The sequence below is a fragment of the Hippoglossus hippoglossus genome, chromosome 10 (genome assembly GCF_009819705.1).
Source record: "Hippoglossus hippoglossus isolate fHipHip1 chromosome 10, fHipHip1.pri, whole genome shotgun sequence".
In the NCBI taxonomy this organism is placed as follows: Eukaryota; Metazoa; Chordata; class Actinopteri; order Pleuronectiformes; family Pleuronectidae; genus Hippoglossus; species Hippoglossus hippoglossus.
In genome coordinates, this window is record NC_047160.1 from 14,793,471 (window position 1) to 14,810,545 (window position 17,075).

Here is a 17,075-nt window from a genome sequence, read left to right on the forward strand (position 1 = left end):
TTTAAATCATTTCAGGGCTTCCCTCTGGGCTCTGCTGATTGTGGACATGTGCTGTGGCCCTGTCAAGAAAGGTAATCTCACAGTCTGGTTAAAACATTTACATGCTTCAGTAAAATTCACGTCTGAATAACGTCTCTTGTATTCAGGCTTTAATCCCGGTGCGTCCTTTAGCGGCAGTTCTATGTATCCAAGATCAGGCTCTAACCAGGGAGCGCCTTCCAGCCAGTATTCACCTGGACTCATGCCTGAGGGTGCTTATCCTGAGGCGCCTGAGCTGGCTGCATCTGCTGGCGCTGGTTCTTCTTCCAAACCTGTTAAGTCCAGGGGCAGTGCAGCGAGGCAGGGTCCTGCAGGCCCAGCACAGTCAGGAGCTGGATTTCAGTCTGGCTCAAAAGGTAGAAAATCGAATGCTTTAGAAAATATTTTTGTATCTACAACATTTAACTCTTGTTGTTAGTACCTTGTTTTTTTTGGTTTTGTTAACCATCAATAAATAGTATCCTGTAGAAATGTGCCCTGATGGGTGTTCAGTGACTAATTAGATTGAAGTTGTCATATGTTGCATTTGTCAAGTACAAATGATTTTGTCCAGACTCATTGGAGCCTCTGAATTTATCACTGCACACACCTTGTGCACAAGTTAATATTGGGTTGAGGCTCTAACTTCACTGTAACAGGTGGTTTTATTCCTTTGGTAGCATTTTGAATGAAGGACTTTGGTTACTTCTCTGTTGTGGAAATTCAGATTTTTAATCTGAAGCAGATCATTTGATCTTGCTCATATTTTATTTTTACTTCTCCTCAGAGAGCAAGTGGCTCATTGCACCTCCTATCCTCAGAGATGAGGAAACACCAGAAGTTGCATCCAGCAGTGGAGAGTATCTGAGTATCCCTCTTCCACCGGTGTACCAGGCAGGGGAGCTGTCCCATTACGAAAGGAACCTCGAGGGTGGCGAGTACGACCACGAGACTGCGGAACAAGGCTTCCTGCCACCACCTCCTCGTTCTCCTCTGGCTGGATCTCTTGAAGGCTACGTCAGCCCACCTCGACCAGACTCTGGCCCTGCTGGACTCTGGCGCGTTTATCCTTACTACGACTACATGTTCCTGACCGGCCAATATCCAACAGGCACAGTCAGTTACTTCAGCGGCGGTTTAGAGCACGGAAGGGACGACTTCAAAGAGGCTCACTATGTGAGAGAATACCTTCCCTACCCTGCTCCCTCACAGCCAATCAACACTCCCAATGTTGAAGCTCCTGCAAATGGTGGTTCTAGACGTGGTGGTGCAGCTGTCCAACCCATTTATTCACGTCGAACCGCCAGGCAACCAATTCTCCATGCAGGTGGTTATGGGAGCAATTCTAATGCAGCCAAGGTAAATTGATAAAAATCTGGCACAAAATATCTTTTTTTTCTTTTTTACTTGTGCTAATGTTGACCTTGTCTTTCAGCATGACTAAGAGGTGGATCCCTCCAGCAGGATGTTTCAGAATTCAATAAAAGACCTTTTTCAAATACTTGCGTTTCATGCATTTTTATTGACCTGTAAAGGACCTGTTCCACATGGTGGTGACAAATCAATCATGGGGAAAAGATTGCTTGAACATGCAGCATCCTATGCCCTTAATGTAAATCATGATGTGAAAAGCCACAAGTTTCCAAACTATTAAATTGCTATACCACATGCTCTTTAACCCCCTTCTGTCAACATGTTGACTCTGTTGACTTGTTTCTTTTATTTTTTTTTTACACTATACATTTCAAATGAAATGGTGGCAAACACAATAACATGTATTAAGCTAACATTGCAGTAAAAAGACCAGTCTGGTTGATGTCATCAGAAAACCACTTGAACAATTCCTGTCAACTTGTGGGCTGGAGCTCTGTAGTGGGGGGGGGGGGCAACGAGTCCTCAAATGAGTCAGTAAGAAATGACATAGCTCCACTTGAAGCCATGGTTTCATGGCCTCTTCTGTCTGGACAGGCAGAAGAGGAGACAAGGAAATACAATTGCAGTTATTTTTTTTACTTTAAAGCACTGATGCATCATCCTAGGGGTACCAATACCTCATTAAATCCCAGAAAGGTGTTAAATATGGGCCCTTTAAATGTTACAAGTGCAAAAAACTAGTGTAAGACTAATATCTGACATATCCAGTTGCTTTGAATCTAAAAACGCACTTGTAGCACATCTCACTGCAGAATGTTTAAATCTACAATCCCATTAGGGTCAAACTATCCCTTTTGAACTCAATGCCTCAGATACAAACATTTTACTCCTGGTGCAGTGGTCTTTTAGAGCGATACAGCAGATGATCACATTAAAGATACAGAATCAAACCCAAAAGCTGTGTGAATCATAACTGCAGTCAGAAGATCTGAGCTAACTTGAACACCTTTGGGTGAATTCGGTGCAATAAGTTACTATAGAACCTTGACCTCATGAGTTTGGGCCTTCTGTTATAGTCATACGGCCTACAGTTAATTTATATATACATACACTTTGCCATGAAACTAAGTTAATTATTTTATTTGTATAGCCCTTTTAACAATGCTCAAACTCTACATAGGATTAAAAAGATATAAGGTACGTGTCATCAAACTGCAACACATTATTATATTTTGGGTAGAAGTGTCAGATGAGCCTATTCATGAAATGTAATGCAATATTCACAGAATGTCGTTTCATCCCTTCAGTAGTGGTTCAAAGGCCTGTACAATCATTGGAGCTATTCTGAAAGCTTGTCTCGGCCCGACACCGTGATGACCGTTAATTGTTTTTTCCTTTAATGTGTCATGTATCCGTGTTCAGCCTCATGAACACAAATGAACTCTCGCCGGCCTACAGTGGGCTTAGACATGAGCCTTTCTGCACTGATGTATTTGCGTACCCGATGGTGACGAGTCTGACTCCAGATCAGAAGCTTGACAGTCCGAGTCCTGTCTGCGTCAAACAGTAACACTGATGTTTTGCTTTCAAAAAAAACATTTCGAAATCAAAATGGAAAACAGAATAATGAACACGAGTTCAAAGCCGTAGCCGCTGAAAGGTAAATGCATAAAGTTAACAGAAAACATACAAAGTTAAAAAAGCACTAAACTCACATCAGTTTAAAGTATATGGCTTCTATGCAGTGATTTGCTTTGTGGATCTGAACTGCATATTCCTGATTTGGATGGTTTGCTTTTCGGCTAAAAGGCCATTGTGCCTTCCAGATTTCGAATGGATGTGTGATAAATACTGTCCCCTGTGTTCTTTAAAGTTTGTCAACTTAGAACTCGCTAGATGATGATTTTTTAAGAGTGCTCTCTACCAGCACATGATCAGGGAAAATGTTCTGTGCAAGTAATATGTTCACTCTGTTTTGGAAGCTGCTTAATTTATGGCCTTTGCACATTTATTGCATACATTTAAAGTAACATGACGATATATCCAACATCAGACCTTGTGGCGCAACGGTAGCGCGTCTGACTCCAGATCAGAAGGCTGCGTGTTCAAATCACGTCAAGGTCAGCTGTGCTTTCAAATGCACGTGTCCATCTACAGCATCAGGTTTGACTTATTGATCAGTTGTGCTTTGGCAAATTAATAGGGATGTATAATAAAGCCTTTTCCACCACCACTAAGTCAAAACAACAATCCAGGAAATATCTTCCAACTGAAGATCTCATTGGTTCAATCTTTAATTCTGTTTTATATATTATCTTTGCACTTCCATTGTATCTAAATTAACATCAGTATTTGTTTTTACAGACCTTGTGGCGCAACGGTAGCGCGTCTGACTCCAGATCAGAAGGCTGCGTGTTCAAATCACGTCAAGGTCAAACAGATGTGTGGTAAACCTTGTCAATCTCGTGTTTCTAAGGTGAGAAGTCACTAAATGAGTTTCACTCACCCAAGATCTGCTCCAATTTCTGCAGAAGTGTGTTTTGATTAACTGTGAAAATCTTTTCTGCAAAGAACACATTGGTTCACTCTTATATATTGTTTTATTTATTTTACACTTCTATTGCATCCATTTAAAGTGGCATTATTGTCACTGGTCATAGACCTTGTGGTGCAACGGTGGTGCGTCTGACTCCAGATCAGAAGGCTGCGTGTTCAAATCACATCAAGGTCAAAAGGGTTTATTGCAGTCAATGTGTCCTTTGATGCTTCCAGGATATTACAGTCCCCAGTTCACCACCATGTAATCAAAACAGCACATCAGAAAATACCTTTTGTCTGAAGGAACTCAGTATTAAATCCGGTTTTATAATATCCCTCTAAACTAACATCACTGTATGTTTTTACAGACCTTGTGGTGAATTGGTAGTGTGTCTGAGTCCAGGACAGAAGGCTGTGAATTGAAATCATGTCACGTTTATTTGGAAATACCTCTGTCCTGTAAAAATGTCCAGGATATTTTAGTCACCAGTTCTCCACGAACATTTAGGGTGACATGCTAACGTGCATTCTCTGCCATCACTTAATCAAAACACCAATTCAAGAAATATCTTTATGTACAAAGAACACATTGGTTCACTCTTATATATATTGTTTTTTTGATGACCTTTGCACTTCTATTGCATCCATATAAAGTGACATTACTGTCTGAAACCACGGACCTTGTGGCGCAACGGTAGCGCGTCTGACTCCAGATCAGAAGGCTGCGTGTTCAAATCACGTCAAAGTCAGCTGTGCTATCAAATGCGTGTGTCCATCTACAGCATCAGGTGTGACTTATGTGCTTTGGCAAATTGATGGGGGTGTATAATAAAGCCTTTTCCACCACCACTAAGTCAAATCAACAATCCAGGAAATATCTTCCAACTGAAGATCTCATTGGTTCAATCTTTAATTCTGTTTTATAGATTATCTTTGCACTTCCATTGTATCTAAATTAACATCAGTATTTGTTTTCACAGACCTTGTGGCGCAATGGTAGCGTGTCTGATTCCAGATCAGAAGGCTGCGTGTTCAAATCACATCAAGGTCAAAAGGGTTTATTGCTGTTAATGTGTCCTTTGATGCTTTCCAGGATATCACAGTCCCCAGTTCCTTATTGATATGTAGGGTGGTGTGTTAGAGAGTGCTCTCCACCACCATGCAATTAAAACAATCAGTAAATATCTTTTGTCTGAAGAACTCAGCATTTAATCCGGTTTTATTGACGATCGTTGCACTTGTCTTGAATCCCTCTAAACTAACATCACTGTATGTTCTTACAGACCTTGTGGTGAATTGGTAGCATGTCTGACTCCAGGACAGAAGGCTGTGTGTTCAAATCATGTCACGTTTGTTTGGAAATACCTCTGTCCTGTAAAAATCTCCAGGATATTTTAGTCAGGGTGACATGTTAACGTACATTCTCTGCCATCACTTAATCAAAACACTAATTCAGGAAATATCTTTATGTACAAAGAACACATTGGTTCACTCTTATATCTTGTTTTAGTGATGACCTTTGCACTTCTCTTGCATCCCTCTAAAGTAGCATTACTGTCCAAGACCATAGACCTTGTGGCGCAACGGTAGCGCGTCTGACTCCAGATCAGAAGGCTGCGTGTTCAAATCACGTCAAGGTCAGCTGTGCTTTCAAATGCACGTGTCCATCTACAGCATCAGGTTTGACCTATAGAATGCTTGTTCTTTAGCAAATTTATGGGGATGTATAATAGAGCCTTCTCCAACACCACCTAATCATAACACCAACTCAGGAAATATCTTCCGACTGAAGAACTCATTGGTTCAATATTTAATTCTGTTTTATTGATGATATTTGCACTTCCATTGCATCTAAATTAACATCAGTATTTGTTTTTACAGACCTTGTGGCGCAATGGTAGCGCGTCTGACTCCAGATCAGAAGGCTGCGTGTTCAAATCACGTCAAGGTCAAACAGATGTGTGGTAAACCTTGTCAATCTCGTGTTTCTAAGGTGAGAAGTCACTAAATGACTTTCACTCACCCAAGATCTGCTCCAATTTCTGCAGAAGTGTGTTTTGATTAACTGTGAAAATCTTTTCTGCAAAGAACACATTGGTTCACTCTTATGTATTGTTTTATTTATTTTACACTTCTATTGCATCCATTTAAAGTGGCATTATTGACACTGGTCAAAGACCTTGTGGCGCAACGGTAGTGCGTCTGACTCCAGATCAGAAGGCTGCGTGTTCAAATCACATCGAGGTCAAAAGGGTTTATTGCAGTCAATGTGTCCTTTGATGCTTTCCAGGATATCACAGTCCCCAGTTCATTATTGATATGTAGGGTGGTGTGTTAGAGAGTGCTCTCCACCACCACCACCACGTAATCAAAACAGCACATCAGAAAATACCTTTTGTCTGAAGGAACTCAGTATTAAATCCGGTTTTATAATATCCCTCTAAACTAACATCACTGTATGTTTTTACAGGCCTTGTGGTGAATTGGTAGCGTGTCTGACTTCAGGACAGAAGGCTGTGAATTGAAATCATGTCACGTTTATTTGGAAATACCTCTGTCCTGTAAAAATGTCCAGGATATTTTAGTCACCAGTTCTCCACGAACATTTAGGGTGACATGCTAACGTGCATTCTCTGCCATCACTTAATCAAAACACCAATTCAAGAAATATCTTTATGTACAAAGAACACATTGGTTCACTCTTATATATATTGGTTTTTTTGATGACCTTTGCACTTCTATTGCATCCATATAAAGTGGCATTACTGTCTGAAACCACGGACCTTGTGGCGCAACGGTAGCGCGTCTGACTCCAGATCAGAAGGCTGCGTGTTCAAACCACGTCAAGGTCAGCTGTGCTTTCAAATGCAGATGTCCAAATTTATGGGGATGTATAATAGAGCCTTCTCCAACACCACCTAATCATAACACCAACTCAGGAAATATCTTCCGACTGAAGAACTCATTGTTTCAATATTTAATTCTGTTTTATTGATGATATTTGCACTTCCATTGCATCTAAATTAACATCAGTATTTGTTTTTACAGACCTTGTGGCGCAATGGTAGCGCGTCTGACTCCAGATCAGAAGGCTGCGTGTTCAAATCACGTCAAGGTCAGCTGTGCTTTCAAATGCACGTGTCCATCTACAGCATCAGGTTTGACTTATTGATCAGTTGTGCTTTGGCAAATTAATGGGGATGTATAATAAAGCCTTTTCCACCACCACTAAGTCAAAACAACAATCCAGGAAATATCTTCCAACTGAAGATCTCATTGGTTCAATCTTTAATTCTGTTTTATATATTATCTTTGCACTTCCATTGTATCTAAATTAACATCAGTATTTGTTTTTACAGACCTTGTGGCGCAACGGTAGCGCGTCTGACTCCAGATCAGAAGGCTGCGTGTTCAAATCACGTCAAGGTCAAACAGATGTGTGGTAAACCTTGTCAATCTCGTGTTTCTAAGGTGAGAAGTCACTAAATGAGTTTCACTCACCCAAGATCTGCTCCAATTTCTGCAGAAGTGTGTTTTGATTAACTGTGAAAATCTTTTCTGCAAAGAACACATTGGTTCACTCTTATATATTGTTTTATTTATTTTACACTTCTATTGCATCCATTTAAAGTGGCATTATTGTCACTGGTCATAGACCTTGTGGTGCAACGGTAGTGCGTCTGACTCCAGATCAGAAGGCTGCGTGTTCAAATCACATCAAGGTCAAAAGGGTTTATTGCAGTCAATGTGTCCTTTGATGCTTCCAGGATATTACAGTCCCCAGTTCATTATTGATATGTAGGGTGGTGTGTTAGAGAGTGCTCTCCACCACCATGTAATCAAAACAGCACATCAGAAAATACCTTTTGTCTGAAGGAACTCAGTATTAAATCCAGTTTTATAATATCCCTCTAAACTAACATGTATGTATGTTTTTACAGACCTTGTGGTGAATTGGTAGTGTGTCTGAGTCCAGGACAGAAGGCTGTGAATTGAAATCATGTCACGTTTATTTGGAAATACCTCTGTCCTGTAAAAATGTCCAGGATATTTTAGTCACCAGTTCTCCACGAACATTTAGGGTGACATGCTAACGTGCATTCTCTGCCATCACTTAATCAAAACACCAATTCAAGAAATATCTTTATGTACAAAGAACACATTGGTTCACTCTTATATATATTGTTTTTTTGATGACCTTTGCACTTCTATTGCATCCATATAAAGTGACATTACTGTCTGAAACCACGGACCTTGTGGCGCAACGGTAGCGCGTCTGACTCCAGATCAGAAGGCTGCGTGTTCAAATCACGTCAAAGTCAGCTGTGCTATCAAATGCGTGTGTCCATCTACAGCATCAGGTGTGACTTATGTGCTTTGGCAAATTGATGGGGGTGTATAATAAAGCCTTTTCCACCACCACTAAGTCAAATCAACAATCCAGGAAATATCTTCCAACTGAAGATCTCATTGGTTCAATCTTTAATTCTGTTTTATAGATTATCTTTGCACTTCCATTGTATCTAAATTAACATCAGTATTTGTTTTTACAGACCTTGTGGCGCAATGGTAGCGCGTCTGATTCCAGATCAGAAGGCTGCGTGTTCAAATCACATCAAGGTCAAAAGGGTTTATTGCTGTTAATGTGTCCTTTGATGCTTTCCAGGATATCACAGTCCCCAGTTCCTTATTGATATGTAGGGTGGTGTGTTAGAGAGTGCTCTCCACCACCATGCAATTAAAACAATCAGTAAATATCTTTTGTCTGAAGAACTCAGCATTTAATCCGGTTTTATTGACGATCGTTGCACTTGTCTTGAATCCCTCTAAACTAACATCACTGTATGTTTTTACAGACCTTGTGGTGAATTGGTAGCATGTCTGACTCCAGGACAGAAGGCTGTGTGTTCAAATCATGTCACGTTTGTTTGGAAATACCTCTGTCCTGTAAAAATCTCCAGGATATTTTAGTCAGGGTGACATGTTAACGTACATTCTCTGCCATCACTTAATCAAAACACTAATTCAGGAAATATCTTTATGTACAAAGAACACATTCATTGAACATAAACACTGAGGTAATGAAGAGAGGCCACCAACCTTGTTGCACCTGATCCTCGTTCAGTCACTGTGCTGAGGTCTGACCTGTCAATCACCAACAGCTGTCCATTGTTAAGCTGGGATTGATCAGCAGCATTTATAAACCTGCACCTCCGTCTGCATGTTCAGTGTGAGCCTTCAACATGACGACTGCACGGTTCTTCTTTGGGTAAGTTGATGTTCTTGTGTCACGGGCAATTTGTTTGTTTGGAAACTTGTGTTCATATGTTTGATTTTTAAATCATTTCAGGGCTTCCCTCTGGGCTCTGCTGATTGTGGACATGTGCTGTGGCCCTGTCAAGAAAGGTAATCTCACAGTCTGGTTAAAACATTTACATGCTTCAGTAAAATTCACGTCTGAATAACGTCTCTTGTATTCAGGCTTTAATCCCGGTGCGTCCTTTAGCGGCAGTTCTATGTATCCAAGATCAGGCTCTAACCAGGGAGCGCCTTCCAGCCAGTATTCACCTGGACTCATGCCTGAGGGTGCTTATCCTGAGGCGCCTGAGCTGGCTGCATCTGCTGGCGCTGGTTCTTCTTCCAAACCTGTTAAGTCCAGGGGCAGTGCAGCGAGGCAGGGTCCTGCAGGCCCAGCACAGTCAGGAGCTGGATTTCAGTCTGGCTCAAAAGGTAGAAAATCGAATGCTTTAGAAAATATTTTTGTATCTACAACATTTAACTCTTGTTGTTAGTACCTTGTTTTTTTTGGTTTTGTTAACCATCAATAAATAGTATCCTGTAGAAATGTGCCCTGATGGGTGTTCAGTGACTAATTAGATTGAAGTTGTCATATGTTGCATTTGTCAAGTACAAATGATTTTGTCCAGACTCATTGGAGCCTCTGAATTTATCACTGCACACACCTTGTGCACAAGTTAATATTGGGTTGAGGCTCTAACTTCACTGTAACAGGTGGTTTTATTCCTTTGGTAGCATTTTGAATGAAGGACTTTGGTTACTTCTCTGTTGTGGAAATTCAGATTTTTAATCTGAAGCAGATCATTTGATCTTGCTCATATTTTATTTTTACTTCTCCTCAGAGAGCAAGTGGCTCATTGCACCTCCTATCCTCAGAGATGAGGAAACACCAGAAGTTGCATCCAGCAGTGGAGAGTATCTGAGTATCCCTCTTCCACCGGTGTACCAGGCAGGGGAGCTGTCCCATTACGAAAGGAACCTTGAGGGTGGCGAGTACGACCACGAGACTGCGGAACAAGGCTTCCTGCCACCACCTCCTCGTTCTCCTCTGGCTGGATCTCTTGAAGGCTACGTCAGCCCACCTCGACCAGACTCTGGCCCTGCTGGACTCTGGCGCGTTTATCCTTACTACGACTACATGTTCCTGACCGGCCAATATCCAACAGGCACAGTCAGTTACTTCAGCGGCGGTTTAGAGCACGGAAGGGACGACTTCAAAGAGGCTCACTATGTGAGAGAATACCTTCCCTACCCTGCTCCCTCACAGCCAATCAACACTCCCAATGTTGAAGCTCCTGCAAATGGTGGTTCTAGACGTGGTGGTGCAGCTGTCCAACCCATTTATTCACGTCGAACCGCCAGGCAACCAATTCTCCATGCAGGTGGTTATGGGAGCAATTCTAATGCAGCCAAGGTAAATTGATAAAAATCTGGCACAAAATATCTTTTTTTTCTTTTTTACTTGTGCTAATGTTGACCTTGTCTTTCAGCATGACTAAGAGGTGGATCCCTCCAGCAGGATGTTTCAGAATTCAATAAAAGACCTTTTTCAAATACTTGCGTTTCATGCATTTTTATTGACCTGTAAAGGACCTGTTCCACATGGTGGTGACAAATCAATCATGGGGAAAAGATTGCTTGAACATGCAGCATCCTATGCCCTTAATGTAAATCATGATGTGAAAAGCCACAAGTTTCCAAACTATTAAATTGCTATACCACATGCTCTTTAACCCCCTTCTGTCAACATGTTGACTCTGTTGACTTGTTTCTTTTATTTTTTTTTTACACTATACATTTCAAATGAAATGGTGGCAAACACAATAACATGTATTAAGCTAACATTGCAGTAAAAAGACCAGTCTGGTTGATGTCATCAGAAAACCACTTGAACAATTCCTGTCAACTTGTGGGCTGGAGCTCTGTAGTGGGGGGGGGGGGGGCAACGAGTCCTCAAATGAGTCAGTAAGAAATGACATAGCTCCACTTGAAGCCATGGTTTCATGGCCTCTTCTGTCTGGACAGGCAGAAGAGGAGACAAGGAAATACAATTGCAGTTATTTTTTTTACTTTAAAGCACTGATGCATCATCCTAGGGGTACCAATACCTCATTAAATCCCAGAAAGGTGTTAAATATGGGCCCTTTAAATGTTACAAGTGCAAAAAACTAGTGTAAGACTAATATCTGACATATCCAGTTGCTTTGAATCTAAAAACGCACTTGTAGCACATCTCACTGCAGAATGTTTAAATCTACAATCCCATTAGGGTCAAACTATCCCTTTTGAACTCAATGCCTCAGATACAAACATTTTACTCCTGGTGCAGTGGTCTTTTAGAGCGATACAGCAGATGATCACATTAAAGATACAGAATCAAACCCAAAAGCTGTGTGAATCATAACTGCAGTCAGAAGATCTGAGCTAACTTGAACACCTTTGGGTGAATTCGGTGCAATAAGTTACTATAGAACCTTGACCTCATGAGTTTGGGCCTTCTGTTATAGTCATACGGCCTACAGTTAATTTATATATACATACACTTTGCCATGAAACTAAGTTAATTATTTTATTTGTATAGCCCTTTTAACAATGCTCAAACTCTACATAGGATTAAAAAGATATAAGGTACGTGTCATCAAACTGCAACACATTATTATATTTTGGGTAGAAGTGTCAGATGAGCCTATTCATGAAATGTAATGCAATATTCACAGAATGTCGTTTCATCCCTTCAGTAGTGGTTCAAAGGCCTGTACAATCATTGGAGCTATTCTGAAAGCTTGTCTCGGCCCGACACCGTGATGACCGTTAATTGTTTTTTCCTTTAATGTGTCATGTATCCGTGTTCAGCCTCATGAACACAAATGAACTCTCGCCGGCCTACAGTGGGCTTAGACATGAGCCTTTCTGCACTGATGTATTTGCGTACCCGATGGTGACGAGTCTGACTCCAGATCAGAAGCTTGACAGTCCGAGTCCTGTCTGCGTCAAACAGTAACACTGATGTTTTGCTTTCAAAAAAAACATTTCGAAATCAAAATGGAAAACAGAATAATGAACACGAGTTCAAAGCCGTAGCCGCTGAAAGGTAAATGCATAAAGTTAACAGAAAACATACAAAGTTAAAAAAGCACTAAACTCACATCAGTTTAAAGTATATGGCTTCTATGCAGTGATTTGCTTTGTGGATCTGAACTGCATATTCCTGATTTGGATGGTTTGCTTTTCGGCTAAAAGGCCATTGTGCCTTCCAGATTTCGAATGGATGTGTGATAAATACTGTCCCCTGTGTTCTTTAAAGTTTGTCAACTTAGAACTCGCTAGATGATGATTTTTTAAGAGTGCTCTCTACCAGCACATGATCAGGGAAAATGTTCTGTGCAAGTAATATGTTCACTCTGTTTTGGAAGCTGCTTAATTTATGGCCTTTGCACATTTATTGCATACATTTAAAGTAACATGACGATATATCCAACATCAGACCTTGTGGCGCAACGGTAGCGCGTCTGACTCCAGATCAGAAGGCTGCGTGTTCAAATCACGTCAAGGTCAGCTGTGCTTTCAAATGCACGTGTCCATCTACAGCATCAGGTTTGACTTATTGATCAGTTGTGCTTTGGCAAATTAATAGGGATGTATAATAAAGCCTTTTCCACCACCACTAAGTCAAAACAACAATCCAGGAAATATCTTCCAACTGAAGATCTCATTGGTTCAATCTTTAATTCTGTTTTATATATTATCTTTGCACTTCCATTGTATCTAAATTAACATCAGTATTTGTTTTTACAGACCTTGTGGCGCAACGGTAGCGCGTCTGACTCCAGATCAGAAGGCTGCGTGTTCAAATCACGTCAAGGTCAAACAGATGTGTGGTAAACCTTGTCAATCTCGTGTTTCTAAGGTGAGAAGTCACTAAATGAGTTTCACTCACCCAAGATCTGCTCCAATTTCTGCAGAAGTGTGTTTTGATTAACTGTGAAAATCTTTTCTGCAAAGAACACATTGGTTCACTCTTATATATTGTTTTATTTATTTTACACTTCTATTGCATCCATTTAAAGTGGCATTATTGTCACTGGTCATAGACCTTGTGGTGCAACGGTAGTGCGTCTGACTCCAGATCAGAAGGCTGCGTGTTCAAATCACATCAAGGTCAAAAGGGTTTATTGCAGTCAATGTGTCCTTTGATGCTTCCAGGATATTACAGTCCCCAGTTCACCACCATGTAATCAAAACAGCACATCAGAAAATACCTTTTGTCTGAAGGAACTCAGTATTAAATCCGGTTTTATAATATCCCTCTAAACTAACATCACTGTATGTTTTTACAGACCTTGTGGTGAATTGGTAGTGTGTCTGAGTCCAGGACAGAAGGCTGTGAATTGAAATCATGTCACGTTTATTTGGAAATACCTCTGTCCTGTAAAAATGTCCAGGATATTTTAGTCACCAGTTCTCCACGAACATTTAGGGTGACATGCTAACGTGCATTCTCTGCCATCACTTAATCAAAACACCAATTCAAGAAATATCTTTATGTACAAAGAACACATTGGTTCACTCTTATATATATTGTTTTTTTGATGACCTTTGCACTTCTATTGCATCCATATAAAGTGACATTACTGTCTGAAACCACGGACCTTGTGGCGCAACGGTAGCGCGTCTGACTCCAGATCAGAAGGCTGCGTGTTCAAATCACGTCAAAGTCAGCTGTGCTATCAAATGCTTGTGTCCATCTACAGCATCAGGTGTGACTTATGTGCTTTGGCAAATTGATGGGGGTGTATAATAAAGCCTTTTCCACCACCACTAAGTCAAATCAACAATCCAGGAAATATCTTCCAACTGAAGATCTCATTGGTTCAATCTTTAATTCTGTTTTATAGATTATCTTTGCACTTCCATTGTATCTAAATTAACATCAGTATTTGTTTTCACAGACCTTGTGGCGCAATGGTAGCGTGTCTGATTCCAGATCAGAAGGCTGCGTGTTCAAATCACATCAAGGTCAAAAGGGTTTATTGCTGTTAATGTGTCCTTTGATGCTTTCCAGGATATCACAGTCCCCAGTTCCTTATTGATATGTAGGGTGGTGTGTTAGAGAGTGCTCTCCACCACCATGCAATTAAAACAATCAGTAAATATCTTTTGTCTGAAGAACTCAGCATTTAATCCGGTTTTATTGACGATCGTTGCACTTGTCTTGAATCCCTCTAAACTAACATCACTGTATGTTCTTACAGACCTTGTGGTGAATTGGTAGCATGTCTGACTCCAGGACAGAAGGCTGTGTGTTCAAATCATGTCACGTTTGTTTGGAAATACCTCTGTCCTGTAAAAATCTCCAGGATATTTTAGTCAGGGTGACATGTTAACGTACATTCTCTGCCATCACTTAATCAAAACACTAATTCAGGAAATATCTTTATGTACAAAGAACACATTGGTTCACTCTTATATCTTGTTTTAGTGATGACCTTTGCACTTCTCTTGCATCCCTCTAAAGTAGCATTACTGTCCAAGACCATAGACCTTGTGGCGCAACGGTAGCGCGTCTGACTCCAGATCAGAAGGCTGCGTGTTCAAATCACGTCAAGGTCAGCTGTGCTTTCAAATGCACGTGTCCATCTACAGCATCAGGTTTGACCTATAGAATGCTTGTTCTTTAGCAAATTTATGGGGATGTATAATAGAGCCTTCTCCAACACCACCTAATCATAACACCAACTCAGGAAATATCTTCCGACTGAAGAACTCATTGGTTCAATATTTAATTCTGTTTTATTGATGATATTTGCACTTCCATTGCATCTAAATTAACATCAGTATTTGTTTTTACAGACCTTGTGGCGCAATGGTAGCGCGTCTGACTCCAGATCAGAAGGCTGCGTGTTCAAATCACGTCAAGGTCAAACAGATGTGTGGTAAACCTTGTCAATCTCGTGTTTCTAAGGTGAGAAGTCACTAAATGACTTTCACTCACCCAAGATCTGCTCCAATTTCTGCAGAAGTGTGTTTTGATTAACTGTGAAAATCTTTTCTGCAAAGAACACATTGGTTCACTCTTATGTATTGTTTTATTTATTTTACACTTCTATTGCATCCATTTAAAGTGGCATTATTGACACTGGTCAAAGACCTTGTGGCGCAACGGTAGTGCGTCTGACTCCAGATCAGAAGGCTGCGTGTTCAAATCACATCGAGGTCAAAAGGGTTTATTGCAGTCAATGTGTCCTTTGATGCTTTCCAGGATATCACAGTCCCCAGTTCATTATTGATATGTAGGGTGGTGTGTTAGAGAGTGCTCTCCACCACCACCACCACGTAATCAAAACAGCACATCAGAAAATACCTTTTGTCTGAAGGAACTCAGTATTAAATCCGGTTTTATAATATCCCTCTAAACTAACATCACTGTATGTTTTTACAGGCCTTGTGGTGAATTGGTAGCGTGTCTGACTTCAGGACAGAAGGCTGTGAATTGAAATCATGTCACGTTTATTTGGAAATACCTCTGTCCTGTAAAAATGTCCAGGATATTTTAGTCACCAGTTCTCCACGAACATTTAGGGTGACATGCTAACGTGCATTCTCTGCCATCACTTAATCAAAACACCAATTCAAGAAATATCTTTATGTACAAAGAACACATTGGTTCACTCTTATATATATTGGTTTTTTTGATGACCTTTGCACTTCTATTGCATCCATATAAAGTGGCATTACTGTCTGAAACCACGGACCTTGTGGCGCAACGGTAGCGCGTCTGACTCCAGATCAGAAGGCTGCGTGTTCAAACCACGTCAAGGTCAGCTGTGCTTTCAAATGCAGATGTCCAAATTTATGGGGATGTATAATAGAGCCTTCTCCAACACCACCTAATCATAACACCAACTCAGGAAATATCTTCCGACTGAAGAACTCATTGTTTCAATATTTAATTCTGTTTTATTGATGATATTTGCACTTCCATTGCATCTAAATTAACATCAGTATTTGTTTTTACAGACCTTGTGGCGCAATGGTAGCGCGTCTGACTCCAGATCAGAAGGCTGCGTGTTCAAATCACGTCAAGGTCAGCTGTGCTTTCAAATGCACGTGTCCATCTACAGCATCAGGTTTGACTTATTGATCAGTTGTGCTTTGGCAAATTAATGGGGATGTATAATAAAGCCTTTTCCACCACCACTAAGTCAAAACAACAATCCAGGAAATATCTTCCAACTGAAGATCTCATTGGTTCAATCTTTAATTCTGTTTTATATATTATCTTTGCACTTCCATTGTATCTAAATTAACATCAGTATTTGTTTTTACAGACCTTGTGGCGCAACGGTAGCGCGTCTGACTCCAGATCAGAAGGCTGCGTGTTCAAATCACGTCAAGGTCAAACAGATGTGTGGTAAACCTTGTCAATCTCGTGTTTCTAAGGTGAGAAGTCACTAAATGAGTTTCACTCACCCAAGATCTGCTCCAATTTCTGCAGAAATGTGTTTTGATTAACTGTGAAAATCTTTTCTGCAAAGAACACATTGGTTCACTCTTATATATTGTTTTATTTATTTTACACTTCTATTGCATCCATTTAAAGTGGCATTATTGTCACTGGTCATAGACCTTGTGGTGCAACGGTAGTGCGTCTGACTCCAGATCAGAAGGCTGCGTGTTCAAATCACATCAAGGTCAAAAGGGTTTATTGCAGTCAATGTGTCCTTTGATGCTTCCAGGATATTACAGTCCCCAGTTCATTATTGATATGTAGGGTGGTGTGTTAGAGAGTGCTCTCCACCACCATGTAATCAAAACAGCACATCAGAAAATACCTTTTGTCTGAAGGA

The 17,075-nt window shown here is 40.6% G+C and overlaps 1 protein-coding gene and 22 non-coding genes across 23 annotated transcripts; all 23 read left to right on the forward strand.

Annotated features, from left to right (window-relative positions):
• Positions 1-3,444: 3,444 nt before the first annotated feature.
• On the forward strand, positions 3,445-3,516 carry trnaw-cca. Its single transcript has one exon. It is a non-coding gene; the product is annotated as a tRNA-Trp (tRNA).
• A 239-nt stretch (positions 3,517-3,755) lies between these two features.
• Positions 3,756-3,827, forward strand: trnaw-cca. The gene has a single exon. It is a non-coding gene; the product is annotated as a tRNA-Trp (tRNA).
• A 780-nt stretch (positions 3,828-4,607) lies between these two features.
• On the forward strand, positions 4,608-4,679 carry trnaw-cca. Its single transcript has one exon. It is a non-coding gene; the product is annotated as a tRNA-Trp (tRNA).
• A 230-nt stretch (positions 4,680-4,909) lies between these two features.
• trnaw-cca lies at positions 4,910-4,981 on the forward strand. The gene has a single exon. It is a non-coding gene; the product is annotated as a tRNA-Trp (tRNA).
• A 518-nt stretch (positions 4,982-5,499) lies between these two features.
• On the forward strand, positions 5,500-5,571 carry trnaw-cca. The gene has a single exon. It is a non-coding gene; the product is annotated as a tRNA-Trp (tRNA).
• Positions 5,572-5,810: 239 nt separating this feature from the next.
• On the forward strand, positions 5,811-5,882 carry trnaw-cca. Its single transcript has one exon. It is a non-coding gene; the product is annotated as a tRNA-Trp (tRNA).
• A 224-nt stretch (positions 5,883-6,106) lies between these two features.
• On the forward strand, positions 6,107-6,178 carry trnaw-cca. The gene has a single exon. It is a non-coding gene; the product is annotated as a tRNA-Trp (tRNA).
• A 532-nt stretch (positions 6,179-6,710) lies between these two features.
• Positions 6,711-6,782, forward strand: trnaw-cca. The gene has a single exon. It is a non-coding gene; the product is annotated as a tRNA-Trp (tRNA).
• A 195-nt stretch (positions 6,783-6,977) lies between these two features.
• On the forward strand, positions 6,978-7,049 carry trnaw-cca. Its single transcript has one exon. It is a non-coding gene; the product is annotated as a tRNA-Trp (tRNA).
• Positions 7,050-7,288: 239 nt separating this feature from the next.
• On the forward strand, positions 7,289-7,360 carry trnaw-cca. Its single transcript has one exon. It is a non-coding gene; the product is annotated as a tRNA-Trp (tRNA).
• Positions 7,361-8,180: 820 nt separating this feature from the next.
• On the forward strand, positions 8,181-8,252 carry trnaw-cca. Its single transcript has one exon. It is a non-coding gene; the product is annotated as a tRNA-Trp (tRNA).
• Positions 8,253-8,482: 230 nt separating this feature from the next.
• On the forward strand, positions 8,483-8,554 carry trnaw-cca. Its single transcript has one exon. It is a non-coding gene; the product is annotated as a tRNA-Trp (tRNA).
• Positions 8,555-9,094: 540 nt separating this feature from the next.
• Positions 9,095-10,787, forward strand: LOC117769327 (progesterone receptor-like). The gene is made up of 5 exons (XM_034598180.1): positions 9,095-9,199; positions 9,281-9,336; positions 9,412-9,660; positions 10,071-10,642; positions 10,719-10,787. The coding sequence occupies exons 1-5, from the start codon at positions 9,174-9,176 to the stop codon at positions 10,725-10,727; spliced, it is 912 nt and encodes a 303-aa protein (XP_034454071.1). The 5' UTR covers positions 9,095-9,173; the 3' UTR covers positions 10,728-10,787.
• A 1,924-nt stretch (positions 10,788-12,711) lies between these two features.
• trnaw-cca lies at positions 12,712-12,783 on the forward strand. The gene has a single exon. It is a non-coding gene; the product is annotated as a tRNA-Trp (tRNA).
• A 239-nt stretch (positions 12,784-13,022) lies between these two features.
• trnaw-cca lies at positions 13,023-13,094 on the forward strand. The gene has a single exon. It is a non-coding gene; the product is annotated as a tRNA-Trp (tRNA).
• A 780-nt stretch (positions 13,095-13,874) lies between these two features.
• Positions 13,875-13,946, forward strand: trnaw-cca. The gene has a single exon. It is a non-coding gene; the product is annotated as a tRNA-Trp (tRNA).
• Positions 13,947-14,176: 230 nt separating this feature from the next.
• Positions 14,177-14,248, forward strand: trnaw-cca. The gene has a single exon. It is a non-coding gene; the product is annotated as a tRNA-Trp (tRNA).
• A 518-nt stretch (positions 14,249-14,766) lies between these two features.
• Positions 14,767-14,838, forward strand: trnaw-cca. The gene has a single exon. It is a non-coding gene; the product is annotated as a tRNA-Trp (tRNA).
• Positions 14,839-15,077: 239 nt separating this feature from the next.
• trnaw-cca lies at positions 15,078-15,149 on the forward strand. The gene has a single exon. It is a non-coding gene; the product is annotated as a tRNA-Trp (tRNA).
• A 224-nt stretch (positions 15,150-15,373) lies between these two features.
• On the forward strand, positions 15,374-15,445 carry trnaw-cca. The gene has a single exon. It is a non-coding gene; the product is annotated as a tRNA-Trp (tRNA).
• A 532-nt stretch (positions 15,446-15,977) lies between these two features.
• trnaw-cca lies at positions 15,978-16,049 on the forward strand. The gene has a single exon. It is a non-coding gene; the product is annotated as a tRNA-Trp (tRNA).
• Positions 16,050-16,244: 195 nt separating this feature from the next.
• trnaw-cca lies at positions 16,245-16,316 on the forward strand. The gene has a single exon. It is a non-coding gene; the product is annotated as a tRNA-Trp (tRNA).
• Positions 16,317-16,555: 239 nt separating this feature from the next.
• On the forward strand, positions 16,556-16,627 carry trnaw-cca. The gene has a single exon. It is a non-coding gene; the product is annotated as a tRNA-Trp (tRNA).
• The last annotated feature ends 448 nt before the right edge of the window (positions 16,628-17,075 follow it).